Here is a 25938-nt window from a genome sequence, read left to right on the forward strand (position 1 = left end):
GCTTGCGAACTAGCTTGAACAACTTGCGCATTCAATTTGCTCACAGATTTCTCCATGCATTATCAAATGCAGCCATTTTGGCTAGTTTTGTCAGCTGATATGATGAATTGGTTTATGTATCACTGGGTTGTTTATGACACTGCATACTAGTGTGACTCAAGATGTTAAAACAAATTGACACAAATGTTACAGTGCTAAGCAAAAATCTCTTTCAAAGCTGTTGGATGATGCGTTTAAATCGATCCATTTAAAAAGACAGCAAAAAATGAAGCTCAATCGTTAGCTTTATTGCACAACAGACGATAGTGGTGTGTGGTGAACCCTCCTGTGAACCTTTTCGACTGGGTGGCTTAATCATGGATGATTTATACGCAGCGAGTGTAGCCTCCAGCGTGCAGTGGACACAGTTTTAGCAGCATTTTAGTGACTGCACTAAATGAAAAAGAATTAAACAAAAATAATAACCTTCCCCCCCGTGTACAACGCTCCACCCAATGTCAGCCCACATTTGTCTCACTGACACAAGTGATGCAGTTGGGGAGAGCCCTTCACACGACACGGCAGTGTTTGTGTGCTCGACTATGCACATGTAGCTGGGGATGGAGCCATTTTTGCGCTTATTTTTCAATTTGCCAGTTCGTGATCGTGTCTGTGCCTCCTGCGGCATTCCTTCGCCTGCTGCGCATCCCTAAAATCAAACAGGCTAGCAGGAGAGCGGTTCGGTACAGCATCGGTACACGGTCGGTCCGGGGGAATATAAATAAAATTAACTGCTCGAGCAATAGTTCATCTGACACCGCCTCCCTTCTCTTTCCCTTCCTCACCACTGCCCCACATTCCAAAACCGTTCGCGCCCCGAACGTGGGTGATAATGAATGCCACGCAAACCGCCATGGCTCGCTCGCGCTGTGACAACCTCCCCGTGGAGTGAATAAGCGCGAGCAGCGCCACATCACGAGTGCAATCAACCGCGAATGTCCGTCCGGGAACAAAAATTAGTACACTACACCACGCTAAGTGCACACCGCGCACCGATAGAGCGCGACGGATGGTGTGAGGACTAATTTTCATATTTCCAAATCCTCCTGTTCCTCTCGCGCAGCAAACTGGTGGGAGGGCTGGGCCTTATTGGGAGGCTGCAGATAATGCGTGACTGGAAACCGCATGATTGACAGGGACTGATGCACCGAATGGTGATGCGATTTTTAAAGCACTCAGTGTTGTTGCGATGTCATCCTGGAAGTGAAAGCCGTAACCACAAACCGTGAAGCGTCGTACTTCAGTACGGGCTAGTTCTGCGGTAATTGTTCCTTTTTTATCCCCCTCGATTGTGCCACAGCTGTGTTCGTTTGGTTAGCTTCCTTTTTACCCTGTTGTTGTCGTTGTTGCTGTTGTTGTTATTGTTAGCAGCGCCATTTATTTAACAAACGATCAGTTTTAAAAGCTTTTTGAAAGTTCATGTCTTTGTGTTCAAGCGTGTTTTTTTTTTGTCACATCTTTTACCGTTCGCGTGCTTGCTTGCTGGATCCTGTCTTCATATCCTGCCTGGTGGCCGATTATTATTCAACTTTAATTAATTGGGACTCATTACCGTTATTAATCTTGATTTTTTGTTTATCCTCCGATGCACGATTCCTTTACATCAAGAATAAGACTGATCTTGTCGGTTTTGGTTGGACGTTGGCAGAGTGTCTCCCTTATGGTCTGATGTTGCGTTTGAAACGCGCGGCCGCTACGGTTTCTGTCCATCGCCACAGCAATGGCAACATTGAATGACCAGAAGCAGGCCCGAGAGTCCGAGGCACGAGAGAAGCAAAAGAAATGAGATACGATAGGAGAGAAAAAAGAAACAAGATCAAAATCGACAACAATAATGCGGCTTGAGCGGTCTCCACGGTAGCCGCTGCTTTTCACGAACGTTGCCTCCCTGCTGTTGTGCGCCCGAACCCAGCAGCCCCCCGATGATGGTTGCGATTATCGGCAGTGAGTGATCTCCCGCCCCACTGCCGGGCAGGATCAGCGAGCGCTGCTAGGGGAGATTTTCTGGAATATGTTCAAAGACATACACACAAACACACGAGCGCGCGCGGACACGGGCCGCCAGCGAGCGCCGTCCACTCGCGAGCCAGCCGTACGATCCGATAACATCTGTATTTAGCCACGGAATTGATGCTCATTTGGTTTATCAAATAAATAATACGATCCAGCGATCCTGGTGCACGAGACGGCAGGTGGGGAGACGGAACCCCCGAACCAGTAACAGTGCTACTGGCTGCTACCTCACCTGGTAGTGATCGTGGCCACCCGAGGTGGTCCTCCTGGCTCACATCTGGGCTGGGGTTGTGAAGAATGCGATCGAAGTTCTCACTTTTGTTATAAGGACCAGGGAGGGCTTCCAAGCGCAGCTACTGGTCTTGATGCAGAACAGCGTGCGCTAAGATCGATTTAAATCTTCACAAGAGATTGTCTATTTCGGCGTAGCAGCGGGATAGTTGTTCATTGTCAGGCTTAAATAGTGCGCGGTACCAAGAACAGATCACTCTTATCACGCTACGGTGGGGATTAACTAAATAGGGAAATATGTCTTCTGTGCTTTGTTCACGATACATGCAGATCAAGGGATTACAAAACCATGCTTATCTAGCGCAATGCGCGTTGATCTGGATGTGCTCGATCGCTTTTCGCTCACCTATTGTGCCTTTTGATGGAGCGGGAAGAGTCCGAACATTGGAATGGACGGAGGTGCGGTGGCAGAATTATTGTTATCATTTGTTAAATGATGATGAATTTATTAGTCACGAATTGACCTGGAACTAATATTTCAGCCTGAATAAATTACCCCTTTCGAGGGTCATAACTCATATAGCTTGGTCTGGAAAGAACAAACAAACCAAAACTAGCGACTGAATTAAGACGGTGGCAAGGTGGGTTGGTTCAGGGCTGAAGAGAATAGAAATGCATATTCGATTAACTTAATGCCGGTCGGCAAAAGACAACGATCCGGATCCGGATGAACGAAAACATTTTATTCGCCCGAACGATACGGAAGGCACGCCGAGAAGGGCTCTTCCCATCGAAACAGGAAAAACGAGCTCGACATTCACGACGCGCGTTCGCCTAGCGCACATACACACACAAAGTAGCCAACCTGTGGACAAACTAGCAAACAAACAGACAAATAAATAATTATTTTACCGCGGGATTTATGAACCACCGAACAGCCGAACGTGAACTGAGCTTGCGTCACAGGCCACTGGGCGGAAGGGAAGTTCTCTCCTCCTCTTTAATGCCACGACCACCGACCGTGGTATGATCGACCACTATTCGGGGCAGACTCTCCCACAGGCACAGGCATTCCTCAAGACGCGGCTGGGCCAGACGCCCAGCGCAACGTGTGACATGTTTCGCGCCGTCCCTTATGGGGCTGTCACATTGGTCCCCGTTTTTGGGGGCTGGGTGAGCGTTCGGCTGAGGTGTATCCCGGACCGTGCTGGATGGGTCAGCTTCCACCCGCTGGTTGCATGCATGATTTATGATTATGAATATATTCGCCCGAGAGAGGCCCCGCGAAAGAACCCGAACGAAGCACAGGCGTATGGAGATAGAATAAAACGGCCATGGTACGCGATGAAGCAACCGCACCGGTTGTTGGGCCGGCTTGATCGGTCGCTCGGGCCTGAAGGTCGCCTGGAAGAAGAACTGTGTGCGCCCCCACCGATCCAGACAGCCGAACACAGGCGCGAGCGTCGAGCAAAGACAATTTGTCATTTTAATGGTGGTTATACTTCTTCCGCTTATTTTACCGAATGCCTGTTGGTAGTGTGCCTGGTGTTGTGCAGAGATGTGTGTGTGTGTCTTAAGGTTCTTGTTTTGATCCCAAGGTTTAGTTGCAGCCGATGCCAACCTTAGTGATTGTTGATACATAATTTGATTTGTATACATTGTACTAGATTGTTTGCAACGGTGGAAATACTATTTACCGATAGTTATAAACCAATCTTTGCTTTTCCTGCTTCCTTTCCAGATACGGTGCCGGGTACGATCTGGCCGCCCGCCGGAAGAATGCAACGCGCGAATCGACCGCTACGCTGAAGGCGTGGCTGAACGAGCACAAGAAGAACCCCTACCCGACCAAGGGCGAAAAGATCATGCTGGCGATCATCACCAAGATGACGCTGACGCAGGTGTCCACCTGGTTCGCGAACGCCCGGCGGCGGCTCAAAAAGGAGAACAAGATGACGTGGGAGCCAAAGAACAAGACGGACGACGACGACGACGCGATGGTGTCGGACGACGAGAAGGACAAGGACGACCTCGATCCGGACAAGGGTGGTCGTGATCATAAAGGTAAGCGGACGGAAGATTCCTCCAGAAACGTGATGCTTTTCCTCTTGGCTTCGCTTCACTGTGCGCACAGAGCACGGGACGGCCGGATAGGTCGTGCCTGTATCGTGCTGCTTGCGGCCGTGGGTGTGAGTGGGCAATTTCTTCGACACAACGGGCAGCCGAACGGCAAAACGGCAGAACGTTGCATTTTTCCTAGCGTTCTCACGGGAAAAACAAACACATCCTCCCCGGAACCATGCCCACCACCAATTTCCCATCGCAGCTCGCCGAGGGACACCGCGCTTTTCCTTATTTTTTCCGCCTTTCCTGCGCCTAATGCACGCGAAGATGTTGATGATGCTGTTTACCTTTCTTATTATAATCATCACTCTTCCTTGAATGACTTGCACGGGGAGGGTGGCGTGTGCGCCTTCCTGTTCGGTTTTGTTTCGCGCTAATGCACCCCATACGCCTCCTACCAACCTGTCTCAGTATCATGTATGTAAGCTAATTCACACACACACACACACACACACACGCAGGCGCGCGCGTACGGAGGGAAACAAAAGCAGCAGCACCGAAACATAACATCATCGATAATGCTACGGCTAAGTGATGATTATAATCACGGCGGGAAAGTCGAGCGTATCTAGCCGGATCGGATAAGGATCGTAGGGCTGGGGCTTGTTTGCTAACAGGATCAAACCAAGGGCTGCCAGCCCTCGATTCCCTTCTCGGTCGCTCTCTCCCTCGGCATAAAAAGAATACTTTCTCTTTCTGAATGCGTCTGAGGACATTTCTCCCTTCCAGTGTGGGCAGGCGAGACCGGGAGACTGAGGGACGATAATTTACGACGTCGGCATACGTTTCGCGCTGGAAAGTCATTTATAATATGAAACTTTAATGTGTTTATTAAGAGCTGACGTAGACTGCGGCAAAGGGGACGAGGTTGCCATTGTATTTAGCCCAAAGCAGACAGTACAGCCACTATTCTAGGCGCCCGGATGGAGGCTGCCCAACGGCGGCAACAATGAGCAGTGCGGGATGAGGTGCTTTTTTGCTTTACTTGCGCTCGTCGTGCAACGCTGACTTTAAAGGGAAAAGCATCTGGAGGTCTTTCGGGGATTCGAGGGATTGGTGCAGTACAATGCCAATACACCCACTGACGGGACGGTTGCTAAAGTGGCCAAATGAAGCTGCCGTGGTGAATTATGGAGCCGTTTAAAGAATGTCTCATGCCCATTTTTAGCCCACTGCCCGAGAGTAGTACCATCTGGGTGGCGGTAAAATTCAGTGCTCTCGCAAAGCACTTTGATCGATTTATTTCATTGCTTACCGTAAAAATTAGCTAAAAGGAGCCTGGAAAGATTACTTTTTCATGCATGAAGAATGCTATCGAAACAAGCTGTCAAACACGGCAATGATGAATGGCTTTGCTTTTTGTTTGAATGTTTATGATTTTTTTTGAATGGATGAACTTCAATGGAAATTTTAAAAGTTCTTTAGACAAACAAAGTTTTGTAGCAAATAAAATTAGTGATGAACTCTGCAAAAAGAACATTTATTTTTCAAACACAGTCCATCGACATGTTAAAATACGATGCACCTTGAAGGTACTAATTTAGTTGAACTCATCAGTTATTGAATATTTGACCAAAATTCCTCATCAAAGTGGCCAAATCGTCAGACCTCTTCTATCACAATAAGAAAAGGGATCAACAACAAACTTCCCATCACTGTTTCGTAAAGTAGAGGTCAAGATGAAAATGTACAGCCCAAGGACGGGTTGCTCATCCTTTTATTTATTGATTAAATTTTAAAATAGGTCCATCAAGATCCAACAAACGGCCTATCCCGGCCTAGCTAGGCAAGAAGGATCACATCTTCCTTCTCGAAACTCTATTTAAACTCGGGACTCTGCCGTTACCCGCACAGGAACGGTAGAACGCTCTATGTAGGACTAATCATATTAAATTATAATAAAGTTTAATTTTCTATTCAACAACCCTTTTATGGAGCGGGGTGTATCTGTGCTGACGCTGGCAAGGATGCTGCTATCCCCTATTGGTCCTTAATTTAATTTGAATAATACCCATATAGCCCGCCCGTGCTATCGCCGCTTTCCCCGTCCTTGCCCATCAATTTGCATTTTCACTTTCAAATTGGTTCCGAATTCGAATCGTTTTGCCAAAGCGTCCGATTCGGTTTCCCTCCGTTCTCACACTCCATTTGGCCGGCCTGTTGCCGAGCTCGGATCCGAAAGAACAGTGCGCAATTTGTGGGTTTTCCATCGACTCTCCGACACTTCCCCAGGCGCGTTCGCTCCAGCGTAAAAATTAAATCGGCCATGGCGGAATGAAAAATGCCACCGAACCGAGCATTTAATTAATTGATGAAATCGGTACGGTTTTAATTAGTGATGAATTTTCACCGACCCCGAAAAGTGACACGGTTTCATCGCCCGGAAACCATGGGCTGGCGACGCCTGTGGCTAGCAGCGAATGTCGCTGTCGTCATCTGCGCTTCGCCGGATCAGTAGTGGCGGGGCAAATATCAAATATAAATATATCTAATGGCTAAAGATTCGCTGGCCGATCATGTACGCTCAATCGAACGCAATGTGACGAAAGTAGGGAAGCTTACGAAAGACAAAAAAAATACGGAAAGGGAAAACGTGAGGAAACAGCTGCTAATAGCGAAACTAATCCCTCGCGTAGTACCAGCATCGTGGCGCACCGAGCAGCGGAAACGCGTCGCGTCAAATCTCGCCTGTCAAATATCGCTCAAAACATCCTGCCCGGAATCCTTGATGAATCGCTCACAGTTTTTGCGCGTAACTCAAATTCAACAAATTGAATATGAAAACTAAACCTCACCCCGGTGTAGCGGTAATCCATCGCCATTTGGGCTGCTGCAGGCGTGCAGCTCGCAGTCCTCGTGCACGGATGCGGATCCTAGCGCTAGCCCTTCCCGGTAGTTTGAAGAGGATCGACCGGAACCGTCCTCAGCACGAACTGGATCGAAGGAGGTGACCGTCTCATCCCATTTTATTCTTTCCAACGGTCGTGGAAATTAAAATCACTTCATCCAATTTGACAAACGAAGACGGGGACTTTACTGTGGACGGCTGGCTGTCAGAAAACGCTACGACCGTGCGGGACACTCGCAAATGGAATCATTAGGCAATGCATAAAGTGCGATAATTGAAACGAGAGCATCGAAACGACACTAGAACCCAGTGCCAGAGCTGTCCACATTCCTGTCTCCACGGGAAATCGGTATCATCTGTTCACTTTTCGGTCCTACCGCACCGCCCGGCAGGACTCTGACAGCTCTAGGGGGAAGGTCATATCGTGTGCGATGGTTTTTGAAACTGAAACTTGCCACTCACTCCAATAACAACCGCTGAGGCTGGCAAAGCAAACCCTCGGGAGAGTTTCTCGAACACTCCGATAGACCTCCGATGGGCCCCCGTGATGAGCATTACCTCCCGACCCCGGTAGAGCGAAACACTTGGAAATTCTAGTCCCAAGTTCCCTGCGGGCTTATAAAAGCCTCTTTATCAAGTCGGCTGTAACAAAAAGCCAAACGTTTCTGACCGAACTTTTGTACTGGCCCGGTTCGGCAAAAATTCACAAAACTTCCATTCCCCTATTGCCTGTCCCCAGCCCCCGGATGCCGGCCGCTTCCCGGAGGCCAATGAATATCTAAATAACAAGTGGCATTTTCACTTAACTTAATCGGATAATGGATATATTATCACGCACAGTCATCAAGATTTCATCCCCTTTGCATTCGTCTCTCCTCACGACAGCTATGCCCGACCCTCAAGAAGCTAGGGCGAGATTTTCGGGATAAAACACTTCCCCTCGCTGCTGCTTGCTGCAGGAGGGTCAGGACCATTGTCGGCAACTGCTCAATGCTGTGCGGTCCATCATCGAGGAGGGTGACTGCTTTGTATTGCTCTTTTTTTGCGCTCGCAAACAAACGGCAAAAGAACAGCGGGCTGGCTGCCTGGAGGGCAGTCGTTCCCCGGGCTAAAAACCTCGAAAATCTATCAGCATCAACGCGGGAAATGCGAGGGACAGAGCGTGGCCTCAAATTCCCATATGGCCCACCGTGGCTTTTCCGCTTCGGTTGCGTCAACATGACAAGGAGAGAGTGCTAAGAAACGAGGAAAAACAAAAAAAGACAACACCCCGGTGCAAAGTTTTCCCTTGCGTGCCTTCTTGGAAAGCGGTGTTAAAGTAGGGTACGGGGAGGGAAAAGGCCGGCGAACAGTCTCCGGTCTCCGCCCCTTGTCGCGCGAGCGGAAGGTTCGCAAATTGACTTATTCCGATTTCCGATTGTTGCAAGGTGTCAGAATTCTCACTTTGATTTGCGTTCGTTCGCTGTTGCTCGGCCGCGTAAACGCTTGATAGGCTCGGTTAGGCCGAGTTTAGGAACGGCTGCAGAGGATGGAAAGAGCGTTCATGGTGGACTGGATGGATGGGTGTCCGATTTCATCACCGTCAGAGCAGGTGGCAAGGATTCGAGGCATCTGACGGCTTACGGTAGGGCTAATGGTTTTACTTTTTTTCTGTGTGTTGATATTGTGATGAGCTCTTAAAACCTTCCGTTCTTTCGAATGAATCTTTGATGGGTTTGGTTTTACTTTTATTTGATACATCGGTGTTTGCTGCTAAGCGAATTAGGCTAAACAATATGACACGAGTAAGACGCTTAGCTCATTACCATATGTGATCATGCTTTGGATTGCTTTCATATTTCAAACGGAAGGCCGTTGTTGTACTGTAAAATGAAGGAGGTTTCATGAAGTAAAAAAACATCGTTGCATTAATTGTATCCAACGTTAATTATATTTTTTTAAATATGAAATAACTGCGCTCATTCGTCAAACCATCCAACCAAATGAATGAGCCTGCCTAATAAATTACCTTCACTTAAAGCGTACCATCCTGTTTATCAGTGCACATTTTGCCGGTAGACGTCCCTTGTTCTGTGTTTAGATTTCATCGATAGTTCTCGCTAAATAGCACGCTCGATCCATCGTGCAATATATTTTCCCGCTCGTTAACGGACGCACTCGTTGATTCAGGCCGACACCCTTAGCTACCCTCTGCTGGCTCAACACTAAACTCACCCTTTCCCCTTCTCTTACCACTACCCCTCCGACAGCGATCTGCGCACCGAGCGGAAAGGGCCAAGGGGTTGCGCGTTGTGGTGGTGCAATGTTTTCAATTGAATGAAAATCACATAATATCACTTATTAAGACTCAATTCATTTGCTCTCCCTCGCCGAGCTCAAACAACCGTAGCGCAATCCGAGTTTGGCAAACCCTTCGCATCGTTATTTATTTCCCGAGGGGTGCCGTTTGACGCCTCGGTTTGCGTGTGTTTGGCTGGGCTGGACCAAACGAACCATTTCACACTGGCAGTGGCGGGCCCTCTCGCAAGAACGCCTGCCTGCTCGCATCCTTTGCCGAGAGGGGACCGAAAATAGCGTCTGGTTTGCAATCCCTAGGTTTTTACACCGCAACATCGAGGGTGAGCATCCTGCAGCCTGTGTGTTTGTGTGTGAGCGAGGGCTGTTTTCATACGGCGGGTTGAAGTCATTAAATCTCTCGGTGTCGAGGACGATTTCGGGCGCGTCGCCCCAGGAGCGTCGGGGTGTTTACTGTTATTAGATTTAATTCACCATATCAAATTGTTGAAATAAGTTTATTCAGGGTCAATGATTTTTATTAGATTTGGAAAAATGAGAAGCATATTTTCTTTGCCCGTGCGATGCCACGGCCATCGGGTTTTCGTTTGTCGTGTGCGTAGCGGCAATTGATTTTGCTTTGTTCCAGCATTTGTGACCACTGTGATTGTGTTGGCTGATAGGATGTGGTGAAATTGTGGTTAGCGAATTGTTCGTTTCGATGGGAAGGCATAATGGTCACCTCCTGCTGCGAGATGGAGAGCAAGAAAGAGAGTGAAAGAGAGAGTGCTCCGATGACAACAACTTCTGCTGACTCCACTCACACTCTGGTCGGAAGCAAACAACAAGCATACTGAAGATGTGATTTATGGCTTTTCTTATGTGTCACCAAACAAACTATCGTGCTTGCTCTTGTTGTTATTGTTTGATCGTCTCCATCTCCGCAAGCCCGCCATGGCGTTTGCGTACGCACTGCCATGCACTTGGCAAGTAAATAGCTGCCAACAATCCCGCCTTACGCCGTCTGGTGAATGGTTAAGCATTAGATACATTATAGCGAAGCCTGCGTCCCTTTCGTGTCGTACATCGTATTTACAGAGGATATAGTATTTAATCCTTTTCTTCGGGCGCTTCAAACGCTGGACACAGCAGCTTGCGCTGAAACGATGGTTGCTGTCACAACGCACACACTAGTGAACACACAGTACAGACTTTCAGGCTCACAACTTTCTCACACTGATGGACACACTTGCCGTACTTCCGACTCGTAGTGAAGGTTATGATTTAAACACTTCCTAGATTGCTCGGGCTGCTTGGGCTGCTCCAGAACATGGGTTTGTGTTCCGCCTCGAAAGGATAAACTCCTCTGTTCCACGCAAATCTCCTGCCTCTGGTCCCGCGCAACTGCACACTGTAATCGTGTGGAATGAATGGATACAAATTTATCTCCAATCATAAACATGCCTTTACGGACAGTATCTTCCACCGACAGGCGCACAAGGCGATCTACGTCTAGGCGAAATCCTGTCCGTTTTTAAGCGACAAAGTCTGGGAGATGAGTTAGTGACGCTCGTCTTGAATCACGGTCCGCGGCAAGCTGTTGCAGTGCACTTTACATGCAACCAGGCTCGCTTGACCATTATTCTGTCTGTGGCAGGTGGCCATTGCGTCAAATTCAAAAAGTGACGCTAACGCCACCACCATGCCATCCACTGGCCCCATCTGTACCGGAAGGTTGTTTGTCTGTTTTGCAACGAGACTGTAGTGACGCTATGGTGTGTCGTCATAAAACGAATCGATCAAATAGACAATTTCGGCTTGCAATTCCTGCGTACCTTTTTGCAACGCGGATAGAGAGCCAATGTCGTGGGAAAATTTGGTCAAAAAGAATAATTTAAATATTGTTATTGTAATTGAATATTTTCTTCAAAATGCGTTGCTCAATGAACGCATTCAAACTTGATAAAATTGAAGAACTGAAAAATATTAAATGAAAAATGAAAACCTGACGCAAATTGCTCATAGTTCCAATTGTCATTCAATATAGACTGAAAGACAAACTGGACCGCTCCATCATTTTACCGCTTTGGGTACTAAACCTCAACGGACTGTCAGCTGTCGGTACCGCAATGGCCGTCCCCATCCCCACGCAAGCAAAACCAAATCACATTCGATGATGCATCGATGGTTGCATGCAAAACTTGCAACCGCTTGCAGCACACCATCACGCGCCACACATAAGTCCTTCCCAGACATACAATCCAATTGTGGCTAACGCACTGCCATCAAAAGAAAGTGCCGCACTCGATTCCACCTACCCACTTGCGTCTGGCGTCTGGCACGCGGCCAGCCATGAAAATGCCCCTGTTTCATCTTCATTCCGTTTGTCGAATCAAGTTGCGCTAATGGAGACGGATGCATTTCGCATAATTCGCGCTCCATTCAGCCAAGAAGGCCGATCCGGCCAATCGGCTGTATTGAATTGAAGGTTGAAAGAGAGAGAATGAGTGAAGAGAGAGAGAGAGAGAGAGGAGCACGCAAAAAAACACAAGCAGAATAGTCGACCGCATGCTTCCTGTGCCGATGGGCCTTTTGGAATTGATTTGTCGAGTGTCGGATGTGTCTCCATGTTTCTACGAAGCTCCCGCCCGGTAGTGTAGCAGGTGGATTCCCGTTCAGAAGCGAAACACCATGCCTGCCAAGGGATAGGAGAGACAAAGAAATCCATTAAATTCCACCTTAGCAGCGCAGCAGTGTGAGGAGGGAGGCGTGAGGCTCCACAGCCACCGCTCCGGAGGGCCCAATGTCGGAGTTTGATTGAGTGATTGACAAATCGGTTCGTGCCCTATCGATCGATCTTGCCGTTTCGAGCCGTTTTATCTCGCTCCGTTGCTCGTCCCGTTCCTTCGCTACGAAAGTTTGAGGTTTCGCGGGCTCTCAATCTCACACCCTGCTGCACCGCCTTCGGAAGAACATTGATTGATATTCCTTTTCACATTTAAAAATAGTTGGCATACAATTCGCATTCATTTCATTCGGTGTCAAAGCCGTTCAACAGCTTTTGTTGCTGGAGTATGTTTTATGAAGTAGAGTGGAAATGCATTGCCGGCAATGGATGGGAAAAACGGAATGCTTCAGACACCCCGAAAACGACCACAACGGAAAACGACCCCAGGTGGTTGTTGTGGCATTGAAATTGGTTTTTGGAAGTGTATATATTTATCTTCACTAGTGTGACTTGTTAGCATTATTTATGGTTTCTGCAAGTCGTGTTCAACAAGTACTAAGACAATGGATTGGATGTACGATTATTTTTCAAGCAAAAAATTAGTTTAATTTATTGATAGACCTTTGTTACAATATTGCACCACCACACACACGCAACATTTTACACTAAACAACCAATTTTTGTTACAACCTAGCTAACAGCGTGAAGCTTTCTCCTTTGTCCCTTTTCATGATGGGCAATATTCTTCGTTCTAGACATGCACCACCATCATCACCACCAGCATCACGTCAAGTCCGAGCACGACAAGGACGAGGACGACGATGACCTGACGGACGACGAGCGGAAGCCGGAAAACTTAATGGGGCATCCGGGACATCTGGGGCAGCATCATCCGTACTACCACCATTCGATGCTCGGGGGACACCACCATCAAACCCATCTTCATCATCAGCAGCAGCAGCAGCAGCATCCGCTGCAGCATCAGCAGCTGCAGCATCATCCACATCACGGCGGTTTGCTGAAGGGCGATATGGACCATTCAAAAAACCAAACGGGCAGCGACTGTGGTGTGCCGATTCCAGCCTCAAAGCCAAAAATCTGGAGTCTGGCCGACACAGCCGCTTGCAAAACGCCACCGCCACACCACCTTCCGCTCCATCTTCAGCACCACCACCATCAGCATCATCCGCACCAGCAGCAGCAGCAGCAGCTCCAGCATCCGCATCAGCACCATCCGCAGCAGCAGCAGCAGCAATCGCATCCTGCGCAGGGCCTGCACGGTTCCTGGATGACCGGTACGAGCGTCGACTATCACCCAAACCAATCGCAGCAGGCGGCCCATCATCTGCAGCAGCAGCACCTGCAGCAGCAATCCTCGCAGCAGACGCAGCATCTCCTGCAGCAGCAGCAGCAGCAGCATCATGTGCAGCACCAGGGCAACAGCAATGGGGCGAACAGTATGATGATGATCGGAGACGCCGGTTCGCCCATGAGTATGAGTATGGGAAATACCACCACCAACAACAGCAGCAGCAGCAACACCCCACCCAACAGCCAAGGTATGGGGGGGAGTATGGGCAATGGTATGATGAGCAGTTTCGGGAGTACCCCCTATTCCCGCTATGGGGGGTTTCTAGCCGGAGCTCAACACTACAATACTACCCTCAGCAGCAGCAGCAACAGCAGCAACAGCAGCAATACCAGCAACCACAGTTCGACTACGGGTCCGGTCTTGAACCACCCTACAACGCCAACTTTGCAACAGCAGCAGCAGCATCAAGGCAACAACCTCCAGCAGCAGCAGCAGCAGCAGCAGTCCCAGTCTATGAACAGTACCCCGTCCCAGCAGCAACAACAGTCGATGGGGTTTCCCGAGGTCCAGACCGACACGCCGCCCCAAACTCCGCCGAATATGAAGCTGCCCAGCATGGCGGCGAACCTTCTTACAACCCCTACGACCGGTACCTGCTACAGTAGCACCAACGGCTCAACGCCCAACACGGCTAGCGGAAATGGTAGCAGCAACAACAACAACAACAACAACAACAATCCATCCACTGCTAACAACAATGCAGGAGGCTCGAGTAGCGGGTATGCCTCATCTCCGGATTCAATGTCGCAGCAAGGAACGGGCGGCTACTATCGCATGCAGCAACAGCAACAGGAGCAACCGGATGGCTTTAAGCCGTTCTTTAAGAAGTGAGTAGAAGCAGGCAGGTTCTTACGTATCGTTGGATGGTTGGAGGATCAATGTCCAGTCCTTTTGCTATGCAGTGATGATCGAGCGAATGGACAAATTATAACTTATATCTTTCATATTTATTTGTAGCTCATCGCAAGTCGGAAACGGTTACGTATCACCGGTTTGAGCTCACTGAATTTTCTGGACCTGGAGGATCACCCGCAAAATAATAAGATATCGATGTGAACCACGAGTCACAAGTAGTCAACAATTGCTACGAAATTCGGAACAGCATCCAGAAGCAGCAACAGACAGAAGTTTACCACCAAGAGACAGAGAGAGAGAGAGCTTGTATCGATCGAAACCTTCCCTCCACGAACGACGGGCGGAAAATCCTCCCACCCCGCACGTGACTTTGATAGTCAGATGTTGTTTTTTGTGGATTAATTCGAAGCAGAAAAGAAGAAAAAGACCGAGTGCGTGCCTGCATGCCTTTCGCCGCGAATGTGAGCGACAAACTCGCCGACATTTGGAGGAACATTATCCATCATCGCTGGAGGTAAAGCATTCTTCTCTTCGCACATCACAGTTCCCCCGAACGTAACAAACCCCAAAACAAAGCTAACCGAAAAAAAAACACATCCCCACTCATCCCACCCACGCAGCCATACGCATTTACGTTCCCCTTCAATTCAAACTCCACCTAGAACGAGGCACAATCCGCCAGCCCAAAAAGCCAGTGCATCAAACTTTCTTCCTCTTAGGCTCTCGCAATGATTAATGATTGTGATACGGCGGAAAATTCGTCACATCCGTCAACGGCACGCCTTCACACACACACACACACATACACACACCAGCACGCGCGTCATGAATCCATTGGAATAGCCCAGCGGCAGAGCGGGAACGGGTTTCTCGTTTGGTGTTGAGTGGGATTTTCATTTGCGCATCCACCTCAACCGTAACCTTATGACCGTTGCCCGCTGCCTACGTACCTAATCCACCCCTGTCTGCATAAAGACAGTGCCTTAAAGTGTGCGCACAATCATCGCACACACACACACACACACACACCGCTCAGCATTCGATGCACGTGTTTCGGCGTGTTTGAAATGTTTGGACAGCGCACCATCGCTCATCCACGTGACAAAATTAATGTCGGAAAACTTTGCCACATTCGTGTTTGTGCCTGTGCTTGTGCCGTTGTAATGCCCCGAGGGAAATGGTTCGAAGGATTACTGTAGGCCAACAGTCACTGCCCGAACAGATTTCCCCCGATGATTGTCGGGCGGTCCCATCAGCATCGGCTGATATTGATAGTGGCACTCAAACGCGAAATAAATTCATTACCGCTGTGTGCTCGTGTAGGCGCAAGGGGACTGAAGTCACCCAAGACGGCACACTTTCGGGTGGTCGCTTTGATGGCTTTTCCCTTAACCCTGCTTTGGCGTTGTTTTGCTATGAAAAGATAACATTTTGCGTTGATATGCTGGCGGTTGGCAGCATTTGCCCAACCTTCCCAAGCTGCCTGCAGCGAAGCTGCGACACCTATCGCAAAGTGGAGATCAACTTCAACCTTGCTGTTTGTTTTACAAAGTGTGCACAAGTGCGAGTGTGTTTATTTGTCTGCCACAGTGTCTTATCACATGCACAGCCCAGGAAGGGAGAGGAGAAGGAATTGTCCTTTCTTGAGCATTATTCATCAGCCTTGCGATGTGCGGCTTGATGGATGTACCGTACTATGCAGCATAACTAAACGCATGAATAGGACCAACCGAGCTCCATGAATGATTCATTCAGATCAGAATGTCAGCGTAAGTGTACGTCGGAAATGGGACTTTATTCCATTTCTACAGCTCATTTCCTCCGTAGCTCCCAACGAAAGATGTTTAATTAGTGCCTTTTAACATCCCTTAAAACCGGACTGGAAGTGAGGCCTCCTCCATGTGCTGACCGTACACAAATTAGTTCAGAGCCGCAAGCGACCTCGCAAGAGAACAGGTTCCGGTGTGTGAGTGTGTCTGTGTTTTGTCTGTGCGATGCCGTGTGCCATGATTGTCCCGCATCCTCTAGCCACTTACCAACGCGATTTCCGGCCCGAAGCTCTTGCTTTGATCTATCCCTATCCCGCGTGATGGTATCCGGCTGTCCATTCGCCGGTTCCAAACGGTGCGGGATATATTCCTCCTGATTTATAGATGTTCGGGAATAAATTTCCTGATCGCATATTAAATGCCGCACCCCGAAACCGCTAAAGACAAAGGTGATGCCGAGGCAAATAATAAGAGAGAAATGTGTGCAATGGGTGCGACGAGACCGGCGCGGAATGATGGGAGAGGGCGCGAGGGCACGAGGACAGATAAAGTCCTACAGGTTTAGCGACAACAAACATCAACCTACTGTAGGGGCGGGACACGGCCACGGGAGGAAGAGCGGGGAAAGGATCGTCTGATCGTTTGAGCTCTTGCTCAAGGCCAGCGCGTTGCGCGATCCCCAAAAACGCGCGTGGGTTTTATTTATTTAGCTCGCGTTTGAATAAAGGAAAACCTTTGTCCTGCCGTTCGCCGTTTCGGTTCGCTTTTCTCTCGCTCTTTGGTTAAACGTCGTTGGCACGCTGGGGAAGAGGAAAGTGGTTGGATGACCGTTGCGACAAGGAAGACGGATGACATGGGGCGAAGATCGCAATGGATCGCGTTCTTTGTCGTTTATCTCGCTCACTCCCGTTTTTGGTGTGGTACCAAAAACACAATCACAAGAAATAACTTAAACCCCTAACAGACTTGAGTGCAGTTTGACCTTCTAACCGGGGGCCCCGGAAAGTCTGGTTCGGTTGTGAAGCTATGAAGATCCGCGCTCACGCCTTCGCGTTTCATTCGGTATGGTTTGGATATTCCTTTTTGTTTTATTTGGTTTGGGGAGTACCGACACTCTAGCGGCAAGAAGGTTTATAATGAGACAGTATCGTACCGATGCGATCACTTTTACCTGTGCCGGGAGAGCCGGGAAGGCGGAAAGCGTCCAGATGAGATCAAGCGCAAACGATCTGAAGTATGCCGAAAACGGTGACATTCGTCCCGGCAGGGCGAGTTCTTCCTCACGCGGACCTGGCTTGTATTAATTCATTCATAAACATTCGAACTAATGATGCTTATCGGTACTGAACGATCGTCTATCTTAATCAACTACTCCGGACATTCCTTCCTCTTTTCAACCGACGCTTCTCAGTCTCACCCGGCGCAGTGGGCTGGTAGTTCTTGTTCGCTGCTTCAATATAGCCGGGGATCGACCATTAATGAACGAACGAACGAAAGCAAGTGGACGCGCCCGTAAACGATCGCTGTTGGTGCGGCATCGCGGCTCGGGGAAAGATTAATGCAGACGATTCCAACAATATCATAAATCTCATCTCATCTCATCTCGTCTCTGCACCTATGCGTCACACCGGCGCGCTGATAACGCCCGGAACGGATGATGATTCTCTGTTCTCTGGAGTTTTGTTTCCCACTCCTACCGGACATTGCGCAATGATCTGCCGTCAGGCGGCATCGGGAATCGAGACGATCATAACTTGTTGCCTCGGTGCTGTTCGCCACCAGGCACGTTTCGGTGAAGGTGTCATAAAATGTGTGAACTTTCTGTGTGAAACTTTAACTGGCTGCGGTGCGGCGTTACTTTTTTTTACGATCGTGTGTGGCGATGGGGTTAAATGGTGCGTGGTGCGAGGATGTTTGCCGAAACGGTTTCGTGATTAACTTCCTGCCACTTCACTGATGGACTTAAACTGTTTATAAGCTTTTTCCTGTCATTAACACCCTATTCCAATCGATTAACACACTATCATTCTTCCCAACATAAAAAAATATTATGAAATCAGTCGCTTTCCAACTTTTAAACTTGCATCATGTATTAATCTTTCGTGTTTTAATTTCCACAAACGTTTACTAACTGTTGCTCTATTTTCTATATTTTTCAGGAAATTGCACAACATATGATCCATGGAGCTACTACTCTACTAATGCGAACAGTACACAGCATACGTTTAATGAATGACGCCCATCACTTCGTACGTAACAAAGGAATGCTCACAAGGATAAGAATTTGGCATGATGGATGCAGTGGACAACAAAAAAGCCTCCTTCGAACGTATACGACACCTGAAGGTGAAGAGACGATTGCGTACAATGCACCTGCGAGCGATGCAGTCAACAAGGCAGACACAGAAACTTTCATTATGTTTAAGTAGAACGTAAAGGATAGGAGTTGCTTGCAACAAAATATGAAGGAGCTAGGGAATGTCCATACACGCTGATCGATAGATAAGATCATACAGACACGGGCTAAGTGCAACTAGAGAAAATCAATCGAAAAGGAAAGGAACTACAATGAATTTCAATCATGTCGAGCTGCTGAATTGTGTTCGCAAGAAAGTATGATCTAAAATCGAACACTTCTTTAGCAACACACTCAACAATATGCAGTGCTGTAAGTTCAGTTTATTTAGAATTTTCTAAAAATAGCGACGATGAAGATGACCTCTGCGGTTGCAATAATACGTGCAATTTTACACGCATAATAACAAACCACAAACCTAAAGCAACCCTTTACCGAATTGTTCGACTGTAACAGTTTTGATGTAAAAGCTCCAATAGCGTTAGAATATGAATGCAACATCAACTCCTCTTTTACAAACAGATCTCTCACATTCATTCGATCGTAATATGCACCAGGTCGAGTTCGAGTTTCCACAAGCTTGTACCATTTGTACTTGGGTGGAAAATGCGGATCAGTTCGTACCAAAATTCACGAAGAATAATGTTCAACGCAAACAAAACAAAAACAAAAACAAAACATCTTCTTCTGAGAGACGTATTTGTAATCTGTGATAAAAATGGGAAGGAACATTGAGAGCAAACCGCGCTTGGCATTACAACCCTGAATAGTGCGAGGGAAGAGTGAAAAGGCTAGCAAACAGGCAAAACTGGTCCGCATAATGCACGGTTGCATTATAATAGCAATGAGTGTAGATTTTGCTTTTTTTCTTTGTTATTTTTCTGTTTCTCTCTGCGTAAAGGGTAATCGCTGCAAAAAAGTGTGCTGCAAAGATGATTGCAATGAGCGCAAAATGCATGAAAAAAGCTGTTGTTTTGGTGGAAACAATAATCCCATTTGTACTTTTGCATCCGCTCGGATCCGTTACGGTTTAGGTATGTTAATATATGTAGGTAAAATTTAACCGAGCAATTGAAATGAAAAATAGACGTGTTGAAGATGCAGTGCAACGATCGACTGCACCCTGTAGCACACGCACAGCAATGAATCCTTTGTAAATAGTTAGAAGATTTGTGAAGAGTCCAAAATTGTCGACCGTTCATAGCAGAACAGATAAACCGGTAATTGAGATCAGCATAGCTAAACAGTTTGTACTGAACTCAAGCCGATGTGTAAATAGAAGGAAACGAGTACTGTCTGGACATGGAAATAGGCGAGACCACGATAACCAGCAGTACAGACGATTCGATAATGTTGTAAAAATTAAGTAAACGGGGTACGATGTGCTATAAGGTATCACAAAAAGGTATAGAAAAATTAATTTAGTGTCAAGAATATTTCTGTTAAAAAAAAAACTAACACGAGCGCGACGGCGTAACACATATGATGCGTTAGTACTGTAAAATTATCTACTTTTATACAGTTGTATCACACTAGCGGGATAACAAAAAATATGCAAAGACGGATAATGAACACGAGATGCATAACTATCTAGACAAGGCAAGGCATAAACATCTACACGTTGCATTACGAAACACTTTGTACGAATGAGGGTTTACTATTTCATTTCGGGGTTTCATGTGCAAAACGTGACTACAGTTTCCAATCATGCATTGCGCAATCGAAATCGAGAATCATACGTTCTTAAACACATGATGTCGTCCTTAATCACGTCAACTGTCCACATTTGTCATGGCACAGTGAAAGCATCTAAAATTAAACTCAATCAAGATAGTAAAACGATCGATACAGAAACAGTTCGCAAGCAGGCGCAGCTGGCGAACACATACATATTTGCACGATAGTATTACGCACGTTTGAATACTTCAGTACGGGAGACATCAGATAAAGCGCAAGGAATCAGTTCTTTTGCACGCAGTATCGCAATATATGTATATCAAGTACGCATTATATCGCATCATCATGATCATCATCATCCTCATCATCATCACCAACACAACCCAACAAACAGTCAATAGAATCGTCAACAGTATACACAATGAATTCACGCGACCCCCCTCTACGTATCCCGAAAAGGCAGTATAAATTATATATATACATATATGAACATATATTTAACGGATGAAGAAAATATAGAAAATAGAAGCGAATATGAAAAAATAACACTTGTGTCTTTATTTAAAATATTGAAAATAGAACGAAAATAGTATTGAATAAGGTTGTGTAAATAATTTATTTTTCCAATTGTAAAGATGCTTTAGAATGGGATATGTCGAATTGGATTAATTGTACTTCTTATTGGAATTCAATAAGGCTCAGAATCATGTTTAGATGTGTTAGAGAATCCAACAGACAAACATAGAAGAAATTAATTGAATGTTTATTTACAATTGGTAATTTTATATCATTTGACTTTGTTCAACAATTAAAAAATCCTTAACTTAATTTTTTCATGTTGCTAGTAAGACATTTAAAAAAATTGTTTATCAATTAATTTTGTATTTAAAGTAAAATGAAGTTACAAATGAAGGTGTACATCTGATTAGCCATTTCACTCATCGTTACGCAACTTTCATCTTATTACTTCGAGCTGGCCTCAAGATTCCCATTAATCAGTCAATTCATCATAATTTAAAAATAATATCAAAACCCCGATTTATCTTCCGCATCATTTGCATTTCCCGCAGTTCTTCCTGTCGTTGCGACATAGTGAAAATAAGCGAACCCCCTTTGCGTTGATGCCCGGGCAGGTCGATGTGCTGTTTAGTGCTGCTGGTTGCCAAACATTATCGGGCAGAGTCAAAACACCCCAGCAGAGTGTTGACAATCTAGGGGTCGAACGACGGCATCGTGCATTGCACAGGAAAAGGCGATAAACTCATATTTACAGGGCAACGGAATCGGTCGGCTTGGAAAATCTGTTACTGAAATGTCATGATAAATAACGAAACAATAACCCATCTTATCTTTGCTATAAAAACATTACCCTCGCTAAGCATTGACGTGTATCAAACCAGCAGCAGTCAAGGAGCCGAAGATCCCTTCCATTGGCCACAGTGTCCTTCGAGCTGCGTCTGCTCATACCGTGCGACAAGCGAGATAATAAAGGGGCATGGATTCAATGTCGCATTAATCCTTTTTCCCATCCCAAACGTGCAAGTGCGAATGGGACAGTGTTAAAATAGAATACCGTCAGCTGATTTCGTGAAGAAACCGTGCCAGCTTCTCCGGCTGTTGCTGATTACATATTCAGTTGGCCGTGACATACCGGTGGGTCGAAAGGATGGGGGTATGTAAAATGATAAATTACATTCTAATTACGATGAAAATAAGTTCCCTTACATTTTCACCCCATTGTGGGGCCTTTTTCCAGGAAAAAACATTAAAAACACTTTCTACAGCATAATCCAGTGATAGCGACGCAAGCAAACTGTACAATCGATTTTGCATGATGTATTAACGAGGCTCAAAAAAGGGGCAGAGATTTTCGCTGCACTTGTGGGTTTGACAACCGCGACGCTGTCGGCGTACCCGTGGCCACGGGTTTTGCAGCTCAATTCTGGACGATACATCAAGTAGTGGCATCATCATCTATCATTACATCGGACAAGGGATGAAATCGGTGGATGCAGTCAAGGCAACAGCATGGCAGTGCTTCGTCGAAACGTATTTTTAAACACCCAGATGCAAAATAATCTATTCGAACAGCTTTTGTAAAGGTGATGGAAAACATAGGCGCTGCAAAATGTGTAAAAATGCGTCAAACACAAGGGTGTTAGCAAAATGTTTAGTCGTGTTAGGTACCAACACATAACAGTTCCTTACTTAAGTTGTCAATAGGGTTTTACATGAAAATGCAGATTTATTTTCTCAAATGGATTTTCAATTAGTAGTAGAGTTAATTTTTATTTCAACTATTTTACATCTGATAAAATGTAGGATCAAAAGCTAAATCAAATCCATTAAGAATACTAGATGACTATTTCATGTTTTAATAAAAGGATCGAAAAATTGGAATGATATCTTCAACAACCATATTTAACATATCATATAAAAAAATGTTATCATATTTTAAAAAAATGGGTCAGAGAGTGAGTTTTATCAATGATTACGGGATTGTTTAAAAATACTATTGAAATCATAGGCGGATTTATCCATCTCGGGTCTCTAAGCGGGGAGCCGACATGGAGCCCCTAATCGTCCCCCAACATATTTGCAGAGTGGGATGTGTAAACCTCCACGTGCGTTTTCATTCCAAGCGTCTTTATTCAATGATTTCTTTTAAAATCGCCAAAATAACCCTTTTCTACAACTATTACATTGCCCTTATTTTTTATGAATATCTTTTTAACGAATAACAAACACCTAATCCTGGAAACCCCACTGAAAATGTAGGGTCTGTTAAAATTGTTCCAAAAACAGGTATTTTTCATATTGGAGAGGTCTCAGCTTAGAGAGAGAGAGAGAGAGAGAGAGAGAGAGAGAGAGAAAGAGAGAGAGAGAGAGAGGGAGAGAGAGAGAGTAAATAAACCTAGTAAACCTGACAAGTACATTTGGAAAGCCTAGCATGAAAAAAGCATTTTATTGATTTGTGCATTTGTATTGGTACATAATTTCTTTGTTCAATCACGAGAGGTGAAATTTACATTCAAGTTTGAGTGTGTTTTCCTGTTTCACAGATACAAAAAATAGCCAGAAATTTAAGTATCCTGTTTTAATTATTCTGCACTTGTATATCTATATGATAGATGTAAAATTGATTGTCAGATGCATAAGATAAGAGAAGATGCCATAGATACCATCGACAAAGATCTTTAATTTTTTTTAATAAAACGGCCCGGCAACGAAAAATTCTAAAGTGAGAAAGTATGTTGAATTAGTCTAGGCCTTCAACATTTTTATTTTCAAAGTTTTTTATAAATTTTGATTGCTATAAACGTTATTAACATACATCACATACTTGCTTGTAAGTATGAACTTTAAGAAAGATTTAGTTTTCCGTTAGCATGTGGATCAATAAAACAAATCAATCGCATATAACTGTAAAGTAACATGAAGAGGTTAAACTAAGGCCCCCTTTAGGCCGGCCCCCCCGCGGGTGTTTAGTCCGGTGATAGGAAAATCCACCTCTGGTTAAAATAAATACAGATGTACAGAAATAAATAAATACAAACAGAACAAAATACAGATTTTTTTTCACTGACAATAAAAGGATATAAAAGAAATCTCAAAATCGAAAAGATCTCACCACCAATAATATTTAAACGGCGAATATCTGCAAGCCCATTATAAATTACGAACACTGCTCACTTTATATCTTCAAAAAAGATATTTTAAATTAAGTCTTTGCCAAAAAAAACACCACCTAGTGTAAACACTTAATTTGTTTATATGTCTTTATTGAATAGCTTAATTAAAATTCTAGCTGATTGTTTGCAAAATAATCTGTAAATGAATAAGTTTTAGTGAATAATTAGTTAATGATGAACTAAAATAATGTCATTGTTTATCAATTATTTAATGTTTATTTATAACGAGGATTTAACCAATGATATAGACAAAAACCGATTGAAAGCATAATATATTAAGCAAGACATGATATAGTTTTAAGCTAGTAAATAAGATACCTTTTTTATGTTAGGATAAGATTCCTAGGTGGGAATAAACTTTTCTTTGTTTTACAAAAAAAAACCAATCTTTGAATAAAAGATACCTAATTTAAAGCCCATATCGAATAAAATACTCATTCGCTGAATTCGTTTGAAAAAATCAACTAATTCATATGTAAAATGTTGTTATTAGCACGTTAATTTTTAAGACAATACGCAGTTTCACACGAGTTGGCAGACAACACATGTATGCTCTTATCACAAAGTAAAAAAAACTCCCCTTTCATTGGCGAAACATACGTTTTTCTTATCATTAAAAATGAGCTTTTTTGCGTGGATTAAATTAAGCTACTCATAAATATCAACTAAATATGACATTTCTAGCTTGCTATTCCATATCGAGCTCAAACGAAATCTCCAAAGGTGACAAAACTGTCCACTATCATCGTTTGCATCCCATTAAACAGGTATAATAATAGTCCACTCTATCTCCAAGAAACACATGTTCCGTGAAAAGACACACCTTTTGGGTGCCATCCTCAAGCAAGTGACGGTTGACATCGCGCGCAGGCATTTTCGCTCCATCAGTCTAGCGTCCCAAACGATACCATCCCAATGATAACCAAAACGCGCAGCTTCACGCCTTCGTTCATTCACGATCGAGTCGATCGAGATCGAGTTGAGTGAAGCTAGTTATGATACGCTTTTAATGTTTTTGTTTTTTGTTCTTTCGAGAACAAAATGCCTCTGAAGCTTCCCTCCGTCTGTTTGTCGACCATTATCGAGCACGATAATTGGTTGGATTGATTTAAGCTTCAAGAAACACAGAGCGAGAGAGAGAGACACACACACATACACTGAAAGAGTGGACATGTACCATGGCTTCCTTTCTTTACCGTCGTCTTCCAAAATGTTCAAATGCCGTCTGTTCATCAGGAGAATGTAAATTGAACAAATATTATTATCATGAATCCAATTAATTTGATATTTTATATTATACGGCGCTGCGCGCACAGCGCGGTGGAGGAGCCTCGGACGTCTTGACACGATCGGCACACGGATCGGCTTGTTGGAGGTGGCATTTGTTTCGATGCGCTAATGCTTCATCTTCGTCCGCTCTCTACTACCCAGGCGTTTGGTCACGATCGCCGACCACGCTTGTGCAAACGATGACAAACAGCGGTGAAACATCGCGCCCGTGCGCTTTACTTTTCGTCCGGCTTGGGAGCGTCTGTTTAATGCACAATCTAATCACTAAAAGGTGAATGAGCGTTGAGTTTTAATAAGCAACGGTTTTATCTCTTTATACGCTTGTTTATGACGTGTGGGTGAGATTGTTGCGGTGTGGAATTGTACCATCGCACGCTCACTGTGCACACACTGCGCCACAAGACCCGCTGCCAAATGCTGCCAGATCCGCAATCAAAGCGATGACGCTACGCAGCAAACGCACGCAAGCAGCAACGTTCTGTCGCGCTCTGGGAAACTACAGCCAGTAAGCTGCGTGCGAATGGGTTGCGAGTCTTCGATTCTCGTTCCCTCGTCGCGGGCTGTTGGCTTTTGGTTCCTATGGTCTTTTTTGTTGTTGTTGTTGTTGTACACGCTCTACCTTTACTTCCTTTGCCTGGGAAGGTCCGAGCATTGTCAATTCGATCGAAGC

The 25938-nt window shown here is 45.5% G+C and overlaps 1 protein-coding gene across 2 annotated transcripts in view; it reads left to right on the forward strand.

The window, feature by feature from the left end:
* The window catches only part of LOC1275836 (homeobox protein araucan), a 104292-nt gene extending 83460 nt beyond the window's left edge, over positions 1 to 20832 (forward strand). For both annotated transcript variants that reach the window (XM_061642636.1, XM_061642637.1), the window contains exons 4-7: positions 4025 to 4347; positions 13013 to 14456; positions 14587 to 14998; positions 18413 to 20832. In XM_061642636.1, the coding sequence (XP_061498620.1) occupies positions 4025 to 4347; positions 13013 to 14456; positions 14587 to 14626 (1807 nt within the window). In that variant the 3' untranslated portion in view covers positions 14627 to 14998; positions 18413 to 20832. The remainder of the gene's footprint in view (positions 1 to 4024; positions 4348 to 13012; positions 14457 to 14586; positions 14999 to 18412) is intronic.
* Positions 20833 to 25938: the final 5106 nt, after the last annotated feature.

The sequence above is a fragment of the Anopheles gambiae genome, chromosome 2 (assembly GCF_943734735.2).
Source record: "Anopheles gambiae chromosome 2, idAnoGambNW_F1_1, whole genome shotgun sequence".
NCBI lineage: Eukaryota > Metazoa > Arthropoda > Insecta > Diptera > Culicidae > Anopheles > Anopheles gambiae.